This window comes from Triturus cristatus, chromosome 1_1 (assembly GCF_964204655.1).
Source record: "Triturus cristatus chromosome 1_1, aTriCri1.1, whole genome shotgun sequence".
NCBI classification, from domain to species: domain Eukaryota; kingdom Metazoa; phylum Chordata; class Amphibia; order Caudata; family Salamandridae; genus Triturus; species Triturus cristatus.
The window spans coordinates 512,892,259-512,916,555 of NC_140579.1; the positions used below are offsets into that span (position 1 = coordinate 512,892,259).

The following is a 24,297-nucleotide window of genomic DNA, read 5'->3' on the forward strand; positions in this document are numbered from 1 at the left end:
AACCGTTGAACAAAAGCTGAAAATACTGTGAGCTGATGCAAACTTAATGAAATGGACAGCTTGGAATTGCATCACCTCGCTAAACCATTCATCTGCGTTCCTGACCGCTGTGAAAAAGAACGTATGGGGGGGGCACTGGACAGGCAGCCACACTAGAAACGAGTGTTTGAGGGCTGCTGGAACCATCATTTGCATTGCCATATTTTATATATGAACATGAAATAAACCGAGGGGCACTCAGATCGATAATGGCAACATGATAAATAATTTAATTCACTTAATAAAATAAGAACGTGGAACAAATCTGTATGTTCCAGCCACACTCGTCCCATGGAGCAGAAGTTCAGTCAAAGATACATACTTAATTGCTTGCAGTATTTCTCAAAAAAGAGAAATAAATTACTCTGATTGCTTGTACAATAAACAGCTGGAAGAAATCCTTTACCCAGGTGGATTGGAAAGGTTTGCTCCCTGGTGTGTTTTTCTGTTATCTCGCACATTGTAAAAACTGATTGCAATCATACAGAAAAATGTAAATGTTAATTTTCTGCATTTATTTTCATTTATTGGAACATTTGTTACTGTATTTTCATGTAAATTGCGAATGCACTGCATGTATATCAAATATGCACATCATGGCGTTCTAACCAAGCTGCACATTATTCTGTAGACCTCCCCGCATCTGCATTGTGCAGCAGAGAAGACTCTATGCGCATTGTTTATTTTTAAATTGAGCACCATGAGCAAAATGCACAGAGGGTCGGTCCTTCCTGCACAAACACAGCATTCTAGTCTTCGAACAAGTTACAAACTTAGACAATAAAAACACACACACAAGGAGCACACTATACACTAGGGTGGGAGATGCTCCACAAATGGGAGGCAGAGGGAGGCTGCTCCTGTTATATGATCTCTTTAGGGGGAGTGGAGAGGGAGCGAGAAAGGCGGGGCCCGGCCCCGCCGTAAATATGGCGGGGCACCGATCCCCTCTCCCCCCCCCCACCCTCGCTTGTGCACCTGGCGGCGCGCGCCACCGCGTCATCATGACGCTGTGGGCGCGCCCCGACCGGGATTGGCTCGCGACGGCGACCCCCATGCCCCGGAAGCGATTAATGCGCTTCCAGGTCATGGGGGGGCTGGGGACAGGGCCAGTTAGAACTGGTCTGCCCCCTGTTTTAGCATAAAAGGCCGGGGAGCTCGGGACTCGGTCTCTTTGTCCAGTGCTCTTCCGGCATACGAATGCAGCCCCAGGAGGCTGCTCACGTTTTGTTTATTTATTTTTTCTGCAGGTTCCAGGCGGTGTGGTTTCCGGAGGTCGTGGATCGACGGTGTCTTGGAACAAGGAGCTGGCAGAAGGAAAGGCGTTTCCTGACGATGCGGAGTCTTTCGGACGAGTCGAGTGCGGCGGAGTACCGGCAGCGTGATTGCATCGGTGGCGGCGGCGCGAGTTGTCGGGAGAGAGGCTCGTGAGGTTTGCTGTAAGGCGCGCGCTCGCGCCGATAAGGTATTAGTCAAGGGGGGGCCCAAGGGGCTGTATGCGCGGGCAGGAGCACAATATTTTGTGATCTGGTGCTTTTGGTGTGTAAAAAGTGTTTGTATAACATCGTAGGCGTTTGTTAGCAGGAGCGAGACATCGTGGTTAGCCTTCGGTGTTGTAGGCTCCCTAGCAGGCAAGATTTCAATCCCAAGCGGGAGGCAAGGTCATCTCTGACGGCATAAATCGTATACAGTGGGGGCCCAAGGGTGAAATAAAGAGATTTTTACTTGCAGGGGTACAGAGTGACTGTGGCATAATCGTTAAGGTCTGAGACTCTTACACTCAAGGTTGCAGGTTCAATTCCCCTTGATTCTGTTCAAGTAGATCTTTTTTAACGACTGATCCTGTGGGTGTAGGTCAAAATATTTTGGGAATTTTTGCTTGGGCCTTATATGACCACCTGGGGGGCAAAAAAGTTGTTTTTGGGCGCAATTTTATCTGCACTTACAGGTTACCTACCTTACGTTTGATTATTAGGGGGCCTTGTACAGTTGATTGCATGCTGTGATTGTAATATTACGCTAAATCTGTGTTGCTTTTTTCCCAGGTAAAGAGCAAGTTGAGCTGTGTTTAGCAGGAATATTCGAGGGATAGGTGTGTGGGTATTTGATTATAGCATGTCAGGGAAGCGGGGAGCTAAGCGTTCTCGCATGGAGCATATGCTTGAGGCAATGATGCGCAGGATGGCGACTATGGAGAGGCGATGGGGGAAGGTTGAACAAATGGGACATAGCCTAGCAGAGCTCAGGCAGAAAGTAGAGGACCAGGGCGGGCCGTCCGGCAGGCCCAAGCGGACAATAGTGCCACCGAAACCCAGGGGGGAATTGGAAGCTCTCCCTAAGCGGGTTAGACATAAGAAGGGGAAAAATCAGGACCCAAAAATAGCGCAACCTTTAGAGACACCTGGGGGAGGTGGTCCTCCTGGGCTTCCACTAGCGCGGGGGATCCCAATAGGAAATCCGGATTCAGTGCCCATTGTTCCAGAGTCAATGGTGCCGGTATCGGCACCTGTTCCAGTGACGCCAGCGGTCGAACCGGTAGTGCCAGGGGGCATTCCAGTTTTACCCACTTTACCCCCACAAGTTCCGGTCTTAAACCCTATCGCCCCGGCCACAGTATTAGCACCGGCAGGGAGTGGGCAGGTGCCTCTGGAATTAGTTTCTCAGTTAGCGGCAGTTCTTCCGTGGTTAGGAAAGGGGGGGATGTTGCCTCTGTCGGTTGGCGCTAAGGCGGTGGGGGGAGGACCCTCTGGCGGAGGCACAACGAATGGTGGCAAGGATTATGGCGGCACCGAGCGGAGAGCAGAGCGTGGCCGCGGATAAGCGAACACAACCAGTGCCCCAGGGGAGTGACAGCGGAAAAGGCAAGACGGCGGAATCAGTGGGAGCTGGGGCAACGGGTAAGGAGCTGGCTTTGCCATTGTTGGGCGCCGGGGTGTTACCTTCCAGGAAGTAATATTTAGCGCGGCATGTTGCGCGCGATGTGAAAGAACTAATCTGGTCCGGGGCGTGTATAAACATGTTTTCCTTGCTGGAGGACAACAGAGATTGAATATGCGAGGAGGCAGAAGGAGTGGATGCTCCCCAGTGAGTGGCGGGCGGAAATGTCAAGATTCAGGGTAGAGGAGACACTGATAAACTGGATAAGGGCATTTTCTGTGTTTATGGCCATAGTGGCGGAACGTACTCCTAATATGCAAGCGGAAATGGCATGTTACCAGAGCAGAGTGGCAATGACACATGATAAATATGGTGGCGTGGGTTGGAAGGAATATGATATGAACTTCAGGAAGGCAAAAGAGTTTGACCCTTCACTCACATGGGACCAGGTTGATTCTATCTCCTGGTTTGACCAGTTTGGCCCAGGGCAGCCGGGCAGTACAGGCCAGAATTGGGGCAAGGCACACATTCCGCCGCCACATCAGCCCTTTCGGCCAGGGCACACCGGGGGCTCGGCACCGGGTACCGGAAAAGGGGGAAAGCGAAAAGGTGTGTGCTGGGATTTTAATAGGAAGTCATGCACCAGAGCTCAAGGCACTTGTAAATTCAGACACGCATGCTCCATTTGTAATCACCCCTCTCACCCAGAGTCCAAATGCCTCAAGAAGGGGAATGCTTTTACATGGACTAAAGGGGGGAAGAAACAGGATTGAGGAGAAAGGAGAGAAGGTAATGCATTTACCCATTGATGTCTTTGCTATGAACCCCTGGTTAAACAGGTATCCAGATCATGCTGCAGCTAGGATGCTGCAGGAAGGTTTTTTGTATGGTTTCAGGATACCAGTGGGGGATTACAAGGGGACATCGGGGTGCAGTAATCAGTTGTCTGTCAGATCAAATCCAGGGGTTGTAGTGCAAAAAATCAAGGAAGAATTGGGGTTAGGGAGAATAGCGGGTCCATTTGATTGCGCCCAGGTGCCAAACTTTGTCTGTTCCCCCTTAGGGGTAGTCCCAAAAAAGGAAGAGGGAGAGTTTAGGTTGATTCATAATTTGTCAGCACCGAGAGGCAAGTCATTGAATGACGCCATCAATGAAGAACTGTGCAGTGTAAAATATGCTTCATTTGATCAGGCGGTAGAGATGTTGAGGGTTTTGGGACCAGGGGCCTTGCTGGCAAAATCCGATATCGAATCGGCATTCCGACTGTTGCCGGTCCATCCTTCAGATCATCACCTGCTAGGTTTTTCATTTCAAGGAAAGTTTTACATGGATAGGTGCATGCCCATGGGTTGCTCGGTTTCCTGTGCTTACTTTGAAAAATTTAGTTCATTTCTGGAATGGGTTTTCAGACAAGTGACAGGTCATCGTTTTGTGATGCATTACCTTGATGACTTCCTTTTTCTGGGACCGGCGGGCTCCCAGGAATGTTTCGTGGCATTGGAGGGTTTCTGTGTTCTCATGCGTACATTCGGGGTTCCCCTGGCTCAGGGGAAGACAGTGGGGCCAACAACCACAATTGAGTTCTTGGGTATCGAAGTGGATTCAGTGCAAGGCTGTTTTAGGTTACCTGAACAAAAGATTATGAAATTCCAGGCAGCTTTGCAAAAGTGTTTGTCTAAGGATAAGGTAACCCTACATCAGTTGCAGCAGGTGGTAGGCCAGTTGAACTTTGCGCTAAGGGTGATACCTATGGCTCGACCATTCTCTCGTTCCATCTCACAGGCCATGACCGGCTTACATGAAAAACATCATCACACACGACTGTCATCTGAGGTTCGCCAGGACATGCGGATTTGGATTGAATTTCTGGAGGGTTTTAATGGCAGAGTAGTGTGGCCCGGTCCCCCCACTACTTCTGCTGAGTTGGGTTTATGGACTGACGCAGCGGGTAGCGTGTGATTTGGTGCCTTACTAGGGAGAAAGTGGGTTGCCCAGCAGTGGCCGGGGTGGTGGTGCGAGAGTGGGTTAACAGCCAACATAGGATTCTTGGAGCTGTTTCCCATTTGGGTTGCATTGACGGTGTGGCCCCAGGATCTGCAGAATCAGTCTGTAATCTTTTGGTCAGATAATATGACAGTGGTAGAATGCATCAATCAACAGGCGGCAAGGTGTAAGATGATTCTTCGCCTGTTGAAAGAGATAGTGCTGCTATGTATGAAGCTGAATGTACAGTTTAAGGCTAAACATGTCCCGGGGGTGCGGAATAATGCTGCTGACGCACTCTCTCGCTTCAAGATGCAGGTTTTCAGGGAACATCTACCATCCTCAGAGACAACGTCCGCATACTTTCCCGAAGTTCTTTGGCAGATTGGTGCCCCCAACTACAGAACCTCGTGGCTGCTAGCCTAGCTCCCAGGACCAGGAAAGCTTATGAAGGAGCGTTTTGGTCTTACTGTACTTTTTTGGGCCAGGACTGGGAGGATAGATGGGATACGTCAGGCGCATTTCTCTTGTTTCTAGACAACCTGCATAGGGAGGGGCGCACTGCGGCGGCAGCCAGGCGACACGTTGCGGCAGTTTCCTTCTTTGCGCAGATCAGAGACACAAAGGACCCCACACATAGTTTCATTGTGAGAAAGGCATTGAAGGGGTGGCGACGCATCCAGGGTGCGGCTCCTGACACCAGGCAGCCGATGGGTTTGGAGCGGCTGAGTGCGCTGCTGACAGCATTGGGCGCCATATGCAGTTCCTTGGGGGAGACCTTATTATTCAGGGCTGCCTTTGCATTGGCCTTTTATGGGGCATTCAGAGTGGGTGAATTGGAGGTACGCAACAAGCAGGATGGCCAGGGAGGGCTTCTGATGAAGTACGTAAAAATACAGGGTGACATTTTGCTGTTAACCATCAAAAAATCAAAAACTGATCAGGAAGCTAGGGGAGAAGGGGTGGTATTGCATAGGGCAAAAAATATCCCGTGTTGCCCGGTAATGCATCTTGAGAATTACCTCAGACAGAGAAGCAGCGCATCGGGTGAATCATTGTTATTACATGCGGACGGTACCCCACTTACCATGTACCAGTTTAAAAAGGTATTGGACATGGCGATCAGCAAGGCGGGAATGGATCCAAAGGTTTTTGGGACGCATTCTTTCAGGATAGGGGCGGCCACTGAGGCGACGGCTAGGGGCTTGCACTCCAGTAATGTACAAAGGATTGGGCGATGGGCTTCCAATAGCTATAAGCGTTATGTGCGGCTGCACATGTTGTGAAGCCACAATACGATGGTGTACTGATGCTTTCCTTGTCTGTCGCTTTCTTCACAGTTTCTCAAACCTGTTACGCAGGGGGGGAAATGCCATCATCTCCGCAGCAACACTCATCAACAATCATCAAAACTTCAGGGCATGGCAACACGTAATGTGTGGATTGTAGGGCATTCATATGTGCGACGTATGAAATCTGTTTTCCTTGCAGGTAATTACGGGAAAAGGGCAGAGCAGGGAGGTTTCACAATATCTTTCCACGGAAAAGGGGGCCTTTGCCTTAGTCAGTTTAGGGGCTTTATGAGTGATCTTCTGAAGAGACACAGTCCTTCTCCCTCTATCGTGATTCAACATTTGGGGGGCAATGACTTGGTAACATTGGGCAGGAGGGTCTTGTTCGAGAACATAATCTCTGAGAGTGGTTGGTTAGCCAAGGCGTGTCAGGGTTGCTGCATAGTTTGGTCGCACATGATACCCAGATTTAAATGGACAGGGGGAGAATCGGTGAGGGCTTTAAACCACTCGGTAAGGAGGGTCAACAATAAAATAGGGAAACTGTTCAGATCTTCTAAATTACAGTGCATTGCACATGGGTGTGTCAGGGGGGAACCGTGCTTCTTAAAAGACGGGGTCCACTTGACTAGGTTAGGTAATGACATAATGTTAGAGAATTTCATGGCCTGGCTAGAGGGTATGAGAGAGGGGGCATGACCGTTATGAGGGTTAGGTTGGGGGGGGGGGGTGCCAGATAGTCGGGCAACTATGCTGGCCTGTGGCGGTAAGGTCATGACTAGTGAGCAGTAAATTTAAGGTCCTTAGGGGGCGGCCTCATTCTCGGATGGGGTCGCCCAGGGGGAGGGGCAAAGGGTCTCTCCTATAACTCCAGGGGCGGTACATCCGGTTGGCTGGATGGGTGCGGGGAAAGGGGGGAGTCACGCTTTATTTTGGGCTGGTTGGCCACCCCGCACTGGCATGGACGTCACTAAATGGCGCAGAGTGCAAGACCCCCCCAAATTTGCATGGAGTTCAGGGTACGTATGGGGGTAACCGGTGGGGGGAAGTACCCTCTCGGTAAACGGGCCCTCTGCGCATGCGCAACCCTACGGGGGGGCGTGGTAGGTTGATAAGGATCTGACACCAGTTAGTGACCTTGCCGTAGGCCCAAATAGGATACGCAGAAAGTAATTAATGTATGATTATGATCATTATGTTAGATTCGGATAGGAGAACTATGTATTAGAGATATGTTAAGGTTAGCCATCTGAAATCTGTACATATGAATTGTAATCAAATGTCGTGTTATGTTTCTGCGTATAATTTGTAAATTGTTTATTTCAAATTTTTTTATTTTGTTTTCATATTTTAATAAATACGGCCGGGGGTTGTTCGACCCCCGCCTCCAAAAGTACATTACTTCTCATGTCCCTCATTAAAATGTGTTTATGCGTAGGGGGGGAGGGGGAAATTCGGTAGTCCCAGACCATAGAGAAAGGCGGGGCCGGGCTCGGCCCCGCCGCAAATATGGCGGGGCACCGACCCCCCCCCCCCCCCCCCCCCCCCCCCGCTTGTGCACCCGGCGGCGCGCGCCACCGCGTCATCATGATGCGGTCGGCGTGCCCTGACCGGGATTGGCTCGCGACGGCGACCCCCATGCCCCGGAAGCGATTAATGCGCTTCCGGGTCATGGGGGAGCTGGGGACAGGGCCAGTTAGAACTGGTCTGCCCCCTGTTTTATGATAAAAGGCCGGGGAGCGCGGGACTCGGTCTCTTTGTCCCGCGCTCTTCCGGCATACGAACGCAGCCCCAGGAGGCTGCTCACGTTTTGTTTACCCACCCTCCTTCCCCTGTTGCAGTGTATTTTATTGGTGTTGAGATTGACGGTGTGGTTTTCTTCCTTAGGCGTTTTTCCCGTTTACAGGCTTCAATCGTCGTATTTATTGCTATTCCTTGGTCAGGCGGTAAGGTCATGACTAGTGAGCAGTACATTTAAGGTCCTTAGGGGGCGGCCTCATTCTCGGATGGGGTCGCCCAGGGGGAGGGGCAAAAGGTCTCTCCTATAACTCCAGGGGCGGTACATCCGGTTGGCTGGATGGGTGCGGGGAAAGGGGGGAGTCACGCTTTATTTTGGGCTGGTTGGCCACCCCGCACTGGCATGGACGTCACTAAATGGCGCAGAGTGCAAGACCCCCCAAATTTGCATGGAGTTCAGGGTACGTATGGGGGTAACCGGGGGGGGGGAGTACACTCTCGGTAAACGGGCCCTCTGCGCATGCGCAACCCTATGGGGGGGCGTGGTAGGTTGATAAGGATCTGACACCAGTTAGTGACCTTGCCGTAGGCCCAAATAGGATACGCAGAAAGTAAGTAATGTATGATTATGATCATTATGTTAGATTGGGATAGGAGAACTATGTATTAGAGATATGTTAAGGTCAGCCATCTGAAATCTGTACATATGAATTGTAATCAAATGTCGTGTTATGTTTCTCTGCGTATAATTTGTAAATTGTTTATTTCAAAAATTGTAATTTTAATAAATACGGCCGGGGGTTGTTCTACCCCCACCTCCAAAAGTACATTACTTCTCATGTCCCTCATTAAAATGTGTTTATGCGTGGGGGGGAGGGGGAAATTCGGTAGTCCCGGGCCATATGAGTGATATCCCTGGAGAAGAGGGGCGTACTTGTGTAGTTAGCCGGGTTTGTGTTTGGAGTGGATGACAGGACCCCTTGCTTGACAAAAGCATGTGCGCTCTTTCTGATTTCCATGTAGACTGCCAGAAACTCGAGTTGCTACTTCTATGGAGCCCTAGGTGGGAGAAACGGAGACATAAAGCAAAAATAGCCCAGAACTTTGAAGAGAGAATGTGGCATAACAACTAGAGTTGCTGACTGCCCTGGGGGAACCGAGTTCGAGTCTGCATCGCTTTTCTCGTGCCTAGAAATCGCAAGATTTTTGTTTTGCACGCCAAATGAACAGAAAAATAACGTAAGGATGAAGTGGCCACCGCACTAATAATGAGAAACGTGCATGAAGACCTTTGAATTGCTGTTCAAAATAGCAAGCAAACTTGGACGGCGTGAATGATTATAATACTACTCCTGTTGTGTGACCAAGGGAGGAAGTAGGGATGAAAAATAACCTGAAAGTGTGAGTCCAGGGGCAGTGAGTGCCTGTTGGTGAAAGAAAGAGGTACCATGTGAAACTATAACTACGCAGCCTTGGAAATTCGGACCCCCTCCCCTCCCATGTTCATAGCACTGTCCGCAGACTTTTTAGTCATCCTTTGGGTCCCGGCACTTAGTTCTTTACAAATTAAGCACTGCTTGTATTCATAAGGAAGCAGTCAAGAAGTTAAAAATGAAAGGTTTATTATAGTAAATATAAAGAAAATCATTCACTCGGCGTTGCTGTTTATAAAGAGAGGGAGGAGTCTAACCGCCATAATTAAAGTGTAGTGGGGATCATGCACTCTGAATATGTTTTACCGTTGTTAAATTTCATATGCTTTCTTTTGTCCGGATTGGATCTTTAAATAGTCCTCATTCTTACACGTTCGATGCTTTCTGTGCAGAGACCGCAGAGACAAAAAAAGCAAAAAAAGCCCAATGTATTGGAGAGAGAATGTGGCATAACAAATAGAGCTGCGGACTTTGTCCCTGGAGAACAGAGTTCAAATCTTTGCATCGCCTTTCCTCGTGACTACAAAATTCAAGATTTTATTTTTTGCACTGCATATTTTAAATGACCTCTTATACACTGCACAAAATCCTAAATAAGTACATCAAGATATCCTGATTGTGTAGCATGAGAATTAGATTTTGTGCGTTTAATAGGACACCATTATAAAGTTTAATTTAAAAACTGGAACCGCGTGGGACCATTTAGAATCTTCTCAAACAGCATGTATCCATTAAAGACTGGTCAATCAGACTGACTCTGCTCCAGCCCTACTGGGCCCAACATTACTTATGCCACAGGGAAAAAACAGGATGCAGAGGACACCTTATCCACCCAAATCACTAGAGACATCGATCCGTCAACTCGGTTCAAAAGGAAAAAAGAAAGGCAACTTTAAGCCTGAAAGTAGTGTTCTGACTATAAACAGAGGGTGGGGGCTGGCTTTATGATTAGGTCGGTAGATTTCTCTAATGATATACACGTGTTGCAGGTGGGTCCATATGACAAACTCAGTGCCAGCCCTACTGGACTTTGCAGGAGGCTTCCTGAAAGACGATGGCTTGTAGTCCACAACCAACTGCTAAGAAAGGAAGCTGAAAGTGTCACTCTGGGCACATCTCTCAACTGGACTCAATTCCTTTACAAACGAAAGGAGTTAGGAAACAAGCATCTCCAAGTCAGACACTGGAGTTCCAGGGAGCGGATACAGCCAGTGGGGTGGAAGGCATGGGTGGGGGCTGCTCGTGACTTATCATCCAGGCATTCGACCTGCTGGCTCTCTGGTTATATTCCACTCTGAAAAAAAAAATGCAACTCCACTAGTGCACGCGTTAACTAATGGAATTCCGGTGCATTCTCCTCCCGCAGGCCAAGATAGTGTCTCTTTAAAATGTCAGAGCCATAGCGAAAACAACATACGGAAAAAAGTAACCTTCAGAAAAAAACAAAAAACATACATTTAAAAAATGCCGCAGATATAAGAAAACCTTGCTAAACAAAGATAGCATATTGTAGAAAGAAAACCTAAGAACGCATCGTGCACAGGCTTAACAAAAATATGCATCGCGCACAAGCTTAACGAAAATGCATGGCGCACAAGTGTGACTAAAACAGCATGCAATAAAAGAGTTTGCAAACAAGCCGCAAAAGTGATGGCATTTGTAACCTGACCCAAAACAGATGGCAGGCTGCACACGCTGCTGAAGCTGCTGACTTTAGAGTTGGAGAACAGGGTTCAAGCCTGGGCTGCATTATTTAACTATTAAAAATGAACTGAGATCGCTGGGGGGGAGACAAATTAAAAAAATAATAAACATGGAGGGAGAGAGATCCAATTTAAAAAAAAAAACACGGTTGAGACGGGCACATGTAGCATCTGAAACCAAGTGAAACTAATGGTGCGAGGAGGTGGCTCAACATATAACGCTGCCGACTTTGGAGCAGGAAAACAGGGTTCGAGTCTCGGTATGGGCTGCATCATTTTAGGTGATTTAATTGTGAATAAATTAAACGTAAATAAACAGCGTCTGGTAAGGGCAGGATGCTGCCAGATGCAGCAGCAAAGGAAAAAAAGTAGTCCCTAAATAAAAAGATAACAGCCAGCAGCGTAAGTTAATTGTAGTTGGTCACTGCTGCTTCCTCCAGAAATGGAAGAAAAAGGAAGTGGTGTATCGGACCACCAGCCAAAAATGAGCAAGATGAGAACAGCAATGCCAGATTCGACCAATGGCAAGGGACAAAACAAAAAGAAATGCAATGGGTGGAGTTTCAGTAGTAATACTGATTACTTGATGCCTGTAAAAAGGCTGTACGAATCGTTGTACGGAGCGTTTACCCTGTACGACTCATACCCGGTAAACTTTCCGTACAACCTCGGAAGTACGATTCGTACAGAAAGCCTATTTCCGTACGTTTCGTAAAAAAGCCTGTACGGGTCAAAAAAGCCTACGATTCTGATCCGGAACAGCTTGTACGTGACGTCTGGACGTATTTAGGCAGCAGTTTCCGGCCCAGCAAGTACGATTCGTCCCTACGTCACTCCGTACGGGTCTTTTTTTACGGGAGTCAAACACAGCCGGAAAAGCAGAGTCCGACGCGAACCGCTACGCAACGGAGCCCCGGTACGCGACGTACATGCCATGAACCCCGTCGTACGTGCCATCCCGGTCCTCTTGGCCTACGACCTGGTGCACCGCACCCGACGCACACGCCGCAGAAGGTGAGAACAACACCCAGGGACCAGGGTGGGGATGAGGGGCAGGAAACAAACCCCATACTCAAAGCCAAACCTATAATATGCAGGCCATACCTTACCACCAGGGTCTGGTCACTTGGGGGGGCGTGGCCAGCAACCCCTGCGTACCGCAACAACGGAAGTGGACGTGTACGGTGCGTTGCATACGTACCCCTACGGCACCATTAGAACAGTGATACGGACCGTACACACGCAATGAATGCGTGGGTACGGTGCGTGGCACACGTACCCCTACGGCACCATTAGAACAGTGATACGGACCGTTCACACGCAATGAATGCGTGGGTACGGTGCGTACCACACGTACCCCTACGTCACAGTAGAACTGTGATACGGACCATACACACGCAATGAATGCGTGGGTACGGTGCGTGCCACACGTACCCCTACGGCACAGTAGAACTGTGATACGGACCGTACACACGCAATGAATACGTGGGTACGGTGCGTGTCACACGTACCCCGTTACGGCACCAGTAAATTTGGGATACGAGGCGTCACACGCCAGGAATGTGGGCTAAGAGGACTGGCCCAGCATGTTACCTTCATATTGGTGTGTGTAGGTCCAGGCCAGCAGTGTACTGCTCCAAGGGGGTGCGTGGGTGGGTGCATATGACTCCCAGCAGTGTCCAGACATATGAGAGGTGGGTGCATATGACTCCCAGCAGTGTCCAGAAATATGAGGGGTGGGTGCATACTCCCAGCAGTGGCCTGCAATATGAGGGGTGGGTGCATATGACTTCCAGCAGTGTCCAGACATATGATGGGTGGGTGCATATGACTACCAGCAGTGGCCTGCAATATGAGGGGTGGGTGCATATGACTTCCAGCAGTGTCCAGACATATGATGGGTGGGTGCATATGACTACCAGCAGTGGCCTGCAATATGAGGGGTGGGTGCATATGACTCCCAGCAGTGTCCAGACATATGAGGGGTGGGTGCATATGACTCCCAGTAGTGGACAGAGATATGAGGGGTGGGTGCATATGACTACCAGCAGTGTCCAGACATATGAGGGGTGGGTGCATATGACTACCAGCAGTGGCCTGCAATATGAGGGGTGGGTGCATATGACTCCCAGCAGTGTCCAGACATATTAGGGGTGGGTGCATATGACTCCCAGTAGTGGACAGAGATATGAGTGGTGGGTGCATATGACTACCAGCAGTGGCCTGCAATATGAGGGGTGGGTGTATATGACTCCCAGCAGTGTCCAGACATGAGGGGTGGGTGCATATGACTCCCAGTAATGGACAGAGATATGAGGGGTGGGTGCATATGACTACCAGCAGTGTCCAGACATATGAGGGGTGGGTGCATATGACTCCCAGCAGTGGACAGAGATATGAGGGGTGGGTGCTTATGACTCCCAGCAGTGGCCTGCAATATGAGGGGTGGGTGCATATGATTCCCAGCAGTGTCCAGACATATGAAGGGTGCATATGACTACCAGCAGTGGACAGAGATATGAGGGGTGGGTGCTTATGACTCTCAGCAGTGGCCTGCAATATGAGGGGTGGGTGCATATGATTCCCAGCAGTGTCCAGACATATGAGGGGTGGGTGCATATGACTCTTAGCAGTGTCCAGACATATGAGGGGTGGGTGCATACGACTCCTAGCAGTGTCCAGACATATGAGGGGTGGCTGCATATGACTACCAGCAGTGGACAGAGATATGAGGGGGTGTACATCATCATCAGATGACCACACTTACATGGTGGTATGGACGCATCCCTAACTGTGGACTATGATTTTAGTGCTATTACAACACATCACTGACAGCAGTGTCCCACTCCCAGGACGATGGATGTCTTTCACACACTGCATGACACACCACATGTGGGTGTGAGGACATATAACACATGCATACCCACCCATGGCGGATGCAGCACAATACACACCCTGATTTCATGTCAACAGACTGTATAGTCATGTAACTGCATACAAAACTAAGATAGCCAAAGGGAACACACACTGTCACGCACATCCCAGGACTGATAGGAATGTTCAGGTGCTGGTCCAGCCACCAAGATGTTGTCTCTCATGGAAAGAATAGGGTTAAATTCCACCAGATACAATGCCCACAATTGTGAGTCAGGTGCCCAAATACCCCACATAACAAGTACCATTTGTGTGGTAGACTGTGATTACACACATGCATAGTGCTGAAAAGGGCCAATTTGTCCCTGAAGGCATTCCTACATACCCAAAACACAAGTACAGTGACTAGCAAGGATGGCACAGACGATTCAGCAGGAGACATCGGTGAGCAGGCATGGCCATTGTTGAAGGGATCCGTCACCAACAAAGGTCAGGTGCCACAGAGGAAGGAACACTCCTTGGGACAATGTCTCCAAACTAAATGAACACACACTACCAATGATTCTTTGCAGAGACATTGTGATGGAACACAGATACCATGGTCCACCTCATGACCATCATACAAAAACATTTCTCAGGACCCTAACACATTACCAGAACACCGACTCCAGGAGCCTCCTCACCAACATCAAGTACCTGAAATGCAATAGTGTTGAAAGTAAAAGAAAAGGCTTTATTCAGCACCAAAAAAAAAAAAATTAAAAGAGACTATGTACAAAGGCCAATGGCCAGTCCATTTCTCAAGTCCAAGGGTGGACGTAGGGGACCGCGTCCACCCCTATCTTGCCTGCACAAAGGAACCTCAAGGTTTGTCGACTGGGGGGGGGGGGGGGGCATCATCTGTGGCAGGACCATGCACCGCAGGGACATGTGGGGGATGGGTAGGTGTGGTGGGTGCAGGGTTGGACGTCTCCACCACAGGGGGTGGGGCAGCGCCAAAGGTGGAGGTGAGCTTGGCGTTGCACACTGCTGCTAGGGCCTCCATCCGAACCCCTGCACCTGAAGATACCCCAGGGCCAACGGAAGGTGTGGTGGGCGAGGAATGGGGTGCAGGGCTCTTGGGGGAGGGGGTGGACATGGTGGGGGACTCAACTCCCGTGCCCGGGGACTTCCTCGCCCGCTTGTGGGGTGGTGGCTCAGTGGGGGCGAGGCCCAGCTCAACCATATAGGTCTCCTTGGGTAAGAGTTTGGCAGGGGAGCTAAGGGGAGTGGTTTTGGAGGAACAGGGTTGTGAGGACTGCGGACTGCGACTGGCTGCGTGTATGTCGTCTGCCCCCAGACCCTGTGGGTGTGCCTACATCCCCCTGAGTGTGCGTGCCAGGAGGTGTGCGCTGTGCCTTACTTGGGGGTGTGCTGGATGTGTCTGGTGGGGTGCGTGCCCGTGACTGTCTGGGTATGCGTTGGGCAGGCATGGGAGAGGGCAGTGTGGATGGGTCCGGGGTAGGGGGGGGACAGAGCGCTGCAGGAGAGAAACTGCTGCCGTCAGGGAAGAGTCCATGGACCGCAGAAACCTGCGTTGGTCAGACATCGTTGCTGACATGCCCTCCATGAACGACACCACCTGTGTGAGCAGTCTAGTGTGGGTCATAGAGGACATTCAGCATTGATGCCTGCCCAACCTGCAACTGCCGCAGTATGTCCACAGACTCTTCACTGAGGGCAGCAGGGGTGACAGGGGCAGGGGGTGCTGTGCCTGGGCCAAAGGAGACATGGTGGGACTCTGCACGGACAGAAGGGACGGGAGCAACTGGGAGGGCGGAGATGGTAATGGAGGAGGCAGGGACAGATGTGGGGATGCTGCCAGTTGGTGTTGCAGCCTCCGCCTCCTCAGGGAGGTCAGCCTCGGACCCGTCGGCGTCGTAGCTGCTCTCACCTCCAGACAGGTCCTCCGACTGACTCCCCTCGCCCTCCGTGCCACTGGCGCCTTCTGACTCCCCAGCACTGGTGGCACTGTCGCTGGGTCCGTCCTCCAGGTCCATGCAGGTGTCTCACTCGGTTGCAGATGATGATGCTGTGGGCAAGGAGAAGAAACCGAAATGCATCAGTCACCTCTGACACATGAGCACAAGAACAATTGGTCACAGTGCATATCAGGCATCATGAGTAACAGCTAGATAACTCCGCACATATGTAAGCCCTGTACTACCCAGTTGGTAGACCCACTATGCCACTTGTGCACCTGGAAAAAAAGAACACAAAAGGCCACAACATGAATGAGAAATACACTGAGTAGCTAGTGTCTGTGAACCGGTGAGCACAGCAATACAATGAAGTCGTGCCACCTCTTGTTTACCCTGAAAGAAACAGTAGTGGTGCACCCAACGTAAACTGACACACCTCAATACTCAAGGTGTCACCACACTCAGAGACCTGTAAGTACTTTTGAACACAAAACAAAAGAATGGTGCTACCTTGGGACTCACAATACTTTACACAATCTACATGTTTTGAATGTGCCAATTCGCCATTTTGTGAAAAGAACACTCATGTGCCTGCATGAAATATGTTGCACAAGGCAGTGCACACAAAAGTACATTTGCACGGTCATTGAAGAAGCTGGCACCTTTTCTAAGAAGCCAATGTTAGAAATTAATGGTGTTGCATAAAGTACATATACATGGGCCCACGGAGGTCTTGATGTCTTGAGACTCGTCAGTTTGTATCACCAACAACAAAGGAGTCTCACAAAATCAAGAGCACTGTGGGAACATGTATATGGAGAATCTGCAACACCATTTTATTCTAACTGTGGCTTCTTAGAAAATGTGCCAGTGTGTTCCATGACAGTGGAAATGTCGTTTGGTGTGCACTTGGGAGACTTTTTTTATGCAGGCACATCAGTGTTCTTAACACAAATCATCAAATTTCCACATTTAAAACATGAAGAACTGTTGACAAGTGCTGTGAGTGCCAAGGTACAATTTTTTAAGAGTAACAACTTGAATTATGTCAGTTGTCACATGGCCATCCGTCACCTGATTACACAGTTGGCTACACATATGACCTACTGCCTGTCATCTTGAGTGGCACACATGTCCACACCCAGGACAATGTATTAGCTAATGGACCTGCAATTGGGTTGAAAAAAAGCCTAGATGTACTGTGGGGACACCCTCATGGCAAGCCAGAATGTACACACAGATGTCAGCACACAAAGTCAAAACTGTATTGCATCTAAACCACACACAGGTGCTAAAAATGTATGAGCAGGAATCATGTTTTTACAAAACTGACACAGGCTGCAAAGCACGAACATTAAGCACTGACCAGCATCACAGGGGCACTGCACGGTGATTCTTTGTACAGCCAAGTCTCATACACAAGTCAGACCTGGCAATGAAAAATCAGGGTTGCACATGTATGCCTCTCCCGCACACCCCACCCCATGCCTGAGTCAATGTGATTGATACAGATCAAGAAGTGACACCTCTTATTCAGGGTTACAATAACTGTGCTTGAAAAATAGCTTCATTTACACAACATCACCTCGTGGGGCTGGCAACACATATTTGTGACAAACAACCATCAACAGATTGTTGTGAATAGCCACACAGGCACTGCCCAGTGTAAGTATGCTCAAGCAAAATGGTGTATCCCTGTCCAGTGGACACATGTAGCACACAATTGCAAAATACTAACTAGGCCAGGGAACAATGCCACAGAGGCAGACCTATGCTGAATCCACAGAGAATGTGCACAGTGTTGGATGACACACATGATTAGGAGGCCAGGGTGTCTCAGGGGACTGTAGTGGGCACACTGCTCCATGGTCCTGGAATGAGCTGACTGTACCATGTTCAACCGTCATGGCAATATGCATATCTCCCACTCATGCACATCATGTCTGAGGCCACAACATTGGTCATGCATGATGCAAGGGTGTTCAGTTGAAAGCTCACACTCCTATGTTGAGAATCATCATCAGTGACAACAAATATGGACCCCCAACATAGTGAACAGGTCATGTCACAGGCAAGGTACCAACACAAGTCACAGACCACCCTCCCACATGATGCAGAAAGCAATGTGCACTTAGATTTACTGGCACCCTAGATGACCATGTGCAAATGTGATTACACACAGACAAGGGGACACATGTCAAGGAGGGGAAGGGATGAAAAAGAGCACCAGGTGACATTGGGGAACTGAAAATGCACTGCACATATTAACTCTGGGAGTGTATCCAGGCTACAGAGCACTTCCAAAAGCTGGCGACACATAACACGACAGCCATGTACCTACCCCATCCTTGCTGCAGTCACTCCTGTAACTGCCTATCGAGCTCAGGGAATACCACCGCCAGGGCACGTTTTATGTGGGGGGTTAGGCGTTGGCGGCCGCCGTGGGGGCAAGAACTGTCGAGCCCCAGCTGGACCCGGGCGATCTGCCGGGTCCAGTACCGGTTGTCCTGCCACCTCTTGCGGACCCGTGGCAGCTGCCGACTACGTTCCCCCTCAGATCTCACGGCCCTGACGATGTTTTTCCAGATCACCCCCTTCTCGTAGGCAGTTACCTGTCAGGATGACAAAGTGACACAACATCAATACACCTGCTCCATGTCCCAGAGACACACATTTGAACATCATTGAAATGTTGAAAAGGGCATAGGATGCAGACAGGAATTACATCATACACAATAAGAAATTGGACTGTGTGCAAGCCCCAATGCACTACATGGCATTGAAAGTCAACAGGTTGGCATGAGGGGTGCAATACACTCACTGATCATGCCACACACTGTGCAGCACATGCAACAGCAGGCTGAAGACCAGCACATGCCAAGCAGTCACATGTCCCACTCCATTGACGCCCCATCAGCATACTAGACAGACACACCCAAGCACAGATCACTCGCCTGTCATTGACAACAGCGGATACAACCCTCACTCTGCACATGTGCCACTTGCCAGTGGGGTGTCACAGGTGTCATGCTGGCTCTGCAAGTCAGACACACAGCACGGCTTACTTGTCACATCAGATGGGTTGATCTGTTGCCTTCTCCATGCAGCTGTGGTGTAACACTTCACATAGACACTCACCCACATGACAAGGAACATTCACACACATCACTGTCCATGAGGTCATACACATCATTTGGACACTCTCACCACAGGGCCACTTAACTCATACACATCTGTGGGTACAGTCACCTGTCACACCGGGGGGACCACTGAATCACCTCCGGACAATAGGGAAAAAAAACACCAAGGATTTGCCAGGCTGAAAGTGTCATGCACTATGCAGTGAAAGTCACAGTAAGCACAATGCAAGTGAGGAGTGCACACAGGAACTACATCATGCTCTGCATGAGAGACATCAGCACGTCCTCCCCCTGGGACCCACTCTAAACATCATTGCATGTCTGTCCCACCTGGACACAATATTGACAGTCACACAACAGGTACATAGGCAAAGTTAGTGGACTCAGCACTCACCTGCTCCCCTGGTCTCCCATACAGCTTGGTGTACTGTGGGAGGAGGACGTCCAGCAAGGCTTCATTCTCCTTGTGGGTGGATGGCTGGGCCCTATCCACAGTACGTGACATGGTCCAGAGGAAGCAGAGACAGTAGCAGTGTGGTCGACTGGAAAGTTGTGCAGGCAAGTGCCCTCTCATGGGTTCTGGCTGCCTTATATCTGTCTTGCTGAGGGGCATTCATTTAGAGGAGTTCGAGGCATGTGGGCTGCTGAATTCATATCTGTGCATAGATCGCCGCCTAGTGTTGGGTCCGGATGTTTGCACATTGTTGTCCTGGAAGAGTCTTCGAAGTATCCCGAGATAGGGGATTCCTCCCCTGGACTACAGTGCGCATGGGCATCCTCTCCATCCTCATATTGTTTTTTTCCGCCATTGGGTTCGGATGTGCTTATCTTGACTCAAGTTAGGAAAATCTAGTTTCAGGCCAAAAGGCCTTTAGTTTTCGACGGTACTGTTTCCGATCAGTATCGACAGTTTACAGACTAGTTTCGCGATTTTAACAACTTCTCGGATCCATTCAATCCGACCATCGACCGAACTTCGACGATGGAATTGAGGACCCCATTCAAGCGGTGTCCTGTTTGCCACACCAAATACCCCCATATCGACGTCCACCCGGTGTGTAACAAATGCCTCTCACCGGATCATGACGAATCGAAATGCATGGCCTGTGCCCGATTCCGATCCAAGAAGACTCTACGGAATCGACGAGCCGCGCGACTGGAAGCGCAGCAAGCGGCACCGGCCCCGGCCAACATCTTCAGCACCGAGGACGAAGATGTCGAAAGCGTGGAAAATACACCCTCCAGCCCCACTTCCGAACACGGTTCCCGATTGGAAGATGCCGAAGAAGAGCTTTTTCACAGGGAAGAAGCCGACGATGAGGTAGGAGACTACGATGAGGCCTTAGGGGCCGAAGAAGGTAGCTCCGGTGAGGAGCAAGGCCTACCCGTCCAAATGGAGGATATCCCAATGGGTCAGTCGACGGCTCCGGTCGAGGGATCGCCTTCGGGCCTTACCCAAGACCAATCCCGCAGTTCCTCGGCCCCGCCCTCTGGCCCGGCCACGGACATTCAGCAAGAGCCATTGTCACCTAAAAAGACTGGTTTCCCTACCACGAAACCGAAACCACTCATCGCACCGGTTCAACAGAAACCGAAAGTGAAACTGACACTGGTCGGCTCGAGGACCACCACACCTTCGACGCCAGCCAAACCCGTCGGCTCCGACCGCACCAAACGGGACTTCGGTGCCGAACTCGCTGCAGCTGATGTCGGCGCCGACCCCAGAAGGAAATCTATCGGTACCGTCAAAGCGCCAAGGCCCCCGGCACCGAAAACATCGGCACCAGCCATCAAGGTGAAAATGGCCACTGCATCGCTATCCACCTCGAAGGCAGCGACTAAGGTACATTCATCGACGCCGTCGTCGGCTCCTACCCCTCCTAGGCTCGATGACCCGGTGACTTCGAAGAAGTCCACGCCTGCCCATACGGAACCTATCGGCGCCAAAGAACCATCGGCGTTCCAGGTGCAACAAGTGGCAGCGTCCTTGAAATGCATCAGGGAAAAGGCAGCCCTCCAGACCTCGTCGGGCTCCGAACCGAAACTGGCACAGAAGGCACCTTCGGCACCAGCCAACATCACCTTTGGTCTGCCGCCATCCACGGCGCCGAAAATGTTCGAAATCAGAACCCGCGTCACACAGACAAGGTCCCCATCTACCGAACACTCGACTACTGGGACATCGCCGTCCCACTTCATCGACGCCGACACCGGCAGGCTAATGCTCCAAAAGCGGAAGATCACTTCAGGGCACGCTTTGGACTCTTACAGGATCCCGCTAAAACAAAAAATGCCGGCGGAATCGGAACCAGTTCTTTATGAACGCATCCACACCTCTTACACAGATCCATCATTCTCTCCAACGCACTCCGACACGGATGCAGTGGAGGACTACATGGGTGACGACACCACCTACCCCGAAGACATGGACCCTGAGGGCCAGCAAGACCCTGATCAAGTCTGGGATGACCCCGTAGAGCCTGGTGCCGCCCTGGATACACAGGACACGCAACTTTATGGCGCAAAAACGTCCCCCACAGAGGACACTGCTGCATTCAACGCCCTCATTGAACGTGCCGCAGCCAATCATGGAGTGCAACTCCACTCAGACACTATCGAGGATGATTTCTTGGTGGACACTTTCGCATCCTCCGAGAGGACTGTAAAAACTCTGCCCATGTTAAAGGGTGTCCTAAAGCCAGCAAAGGACATTTTCAAAGAAACCACCAGGACACGGGTCATAAACCCCAGGATAGAGAAAAAATACAAACCCGCACCTGGGGACCCCACGTACATTAGGAGCCAGTTGCCTCTGGACTCCATTGTAGTTGCCAATGCTCGCAAACGAGCACACTCGCAAACAACTGGTGATGCTCCTCCGGCAAACGGATTGCAGCCCAGGCAGCAAACATATGGCGCATCGCCAATACACAGGCCCTCCTAGCTCGCTACGACCGTTCACACTATGACACATTAGAGACCCTACTCCAACACCTGCCAGATGAGTACAAAGAGGCAGCGGAGCTCCTCATCAGGGAGGGACAACTGCTCACAAACGCATCCATCAAGTGTGCACTGGATGCCGCGGACACAGCTGCAAGGGCAATAAACACTAGCGTCATGCTACGACGACACGCCTGGTTACGAATCTCCGGATTCAAACCTGAAGTCCAAAATAACATCCTCAATCAGCCGGTCAACCCCGACTACTTATTTGGACCGGAGGTTGACACCACCTTAGAAAAGATAAAAAAAGACACGGACACTGCTCCTTTCGTCGCCCCGGAAATAGAGGTGCAGGTAGAGGACAGGGGGCACAACAAACCTACAATAAAGGGGGCACACAGGGTTCCTACGATAAAAACACCCGATGTGGATATCGTGGCTCCAGCACCAAGGGCAGAGGACGTGGTTACGGCAATACCAGGTCCTCCCCCAAGAACAAACAGTGACGCCCTCTCCCTTCCCCCCCGACCACATAACACCTGTCGGGGGGAGACTCCAGCGGTTCCTGTCCACGTGGAATTCCATCACCACAGACAGGTGGGTCAAAGATGTTATCCAACACGGTTACTGTCTCGAATTAACCGCCACTCCACCCACCATACCGCCAAGGCACCGTCCTATGTCCTCAGAGCAATTAGCGTTATTACAGCAGGAGGTGCTAAGTATGCTGCAAAAAGGCGCAATAGAGGTCGTGCCCGTACACCAGCAGGGAACAGGGGTATACTCTCTGTACTTCTTAATACCAAAAAAGGACGGGTCCCTCAGACCTATTCTAGACCTGAGACCCCTCAACCACTACATTCTCTCGGAGCATTTTCACATGCTCACCCTGCAGCAGGTTCTCCCACTCCTCAGACAGGGAGATTTCCTAGCCACGCTAGACCTCAAAGATGCGTATTTCCACATACCCATACACCCGTCACACAGAAAATATCTCCGGTTCACCATTCAGGGTCCGCACTATCAATTCAAAGTCCTCCCCTTCGGAGTAACAACAGCACCCAGAGTTTTCACAAAGTGCCTAGCTACCGTGGCTGCACATCTACGGAGGCAACACATTCACGTCTACCCTTACCTGGACGACTGGCTTGTTCAGGCAAAGTCAGCCCAGCAATGTGCCAGCCACATGTCCCGCACCATTCAGCTCCTTCACAGTCTGGGATTCTCACTAAACTACCCAAAATCACATCTCCAACCCGCACACGTACAACAGTACCTAGGTGCGACCATAAACACTCTGGCAGCCACAGCTCAGCCAAATTTAGTGACGATCAGCAGCATGCAAATGCTGATTTCCAAGTTCAAACCCCAACACTCCCTTCCTGCGCGAGTGTTCATGCAGTTGATAGGCATGATGGCCTCCTGCATTTTCATAGTCCCACACGCGAGACTACATATGCGCCCACTTCAGGAGTGCTTAGCACGTCAGTGGAATCAGGCTCAAGGACAGTTGAAAGACCTAGTGTTGGTGAGCGGTCGGGCAAACAACTCTCTGCATTGGTGGAATCCACAAAACCTTTGCAAGGGCCGACCGTTCCAAGAGCCTGTTCCCCAAATAATACTGACAGCGGACGCGTCTCTCCAGGGATGGGGAGCTCATGTACTCAATTACACAGTGCAGGGACTATGGACAACACAACAAAAGAAGATGCACATCAACCTTCTGGAACTGTTGGCAATCTTCCTAGCCATGAAGGCATTCAAAGTACATCTGTGCAACAAGGTCGTGTTGATCCGGACGGACAACATGACTGCCATGTACTACATACAGAAGCAGGGAGGAACACACTCTCCACAGTTGTCTCATCTGGCTCAGAGCATGTGGAAGTGGGCCATTCAGAGGAACATATTCCTCATGGCGGAACACCTCCCAGGCAAGGACAACCAGATGGCGGATCTGCTCAGCAGACACAGCCACCAAATGCACGAGTGGGAGTTACACCCATCAGTACTCCAACCGTACTTCCAGCAGTGGGGTCATCCAGAGATAGACCTATTCGCGACAAGCAGAAACGCAAAATGCCAAAGCTTTGCCGCCAGGTTCCCACATCCACAGTCGCAGGGCAATGCGATATGGATGAACTGGTCCGGCAGATTTGCGTACGCTTTTCCCCCAGCGCCATTGATACCGCTGGTGGCACGCAAACTGCGACAGCACTCACTGACACTCATCCTGGTTGCTCCAACATGGGCACGCCAGCCATGGTACACAACCTTTCTGGAACTTTCCGTGGTGCCGCATCAAAGGCTGC

At 50.5% G+C, this 24,297-nt stretch overlaps 1 protein-coding gene across 21 annotated transcripts in view; it reads left to right on the forward strand.

The window, feature by feature from the left end:
- The window catches only part of LOC146870509 (leucine-rich repeat-containing protein 37B-like), a 1,537,525-nt gene that overhangs the window by 454,045 nt on the left and 1,059,183 nt on the right, over positions 1-24,297 (forward strand). For 12 of the 21 annotated variants that reach the window (XR_014978286.1, XR_014978292.1, XR_014978289.1 and 9 more), the window contains one exon: positions 1,290-11,611. The exons of 4 other annotated variants lie outside the window; for them this stretch is intronic. Coding sequence is in view for 4 of the 17 variants with exons in the window: in XM_085643020.1 (XP_085499146.1) it covers positions 1,290-1,470 (181 nt within the window). In the remaining 13 variants the exon portion in view is untranslated. Of the gene's footprint in view, positions 1-1,289; positions 11,612-24,297 lie in introns of those variants that run through there. 5 more of the 21 variants (XR_014978282.1, XR_014978281.1, XR_014978284.1 and 2 more) reach the window with 5 other exon arrangements.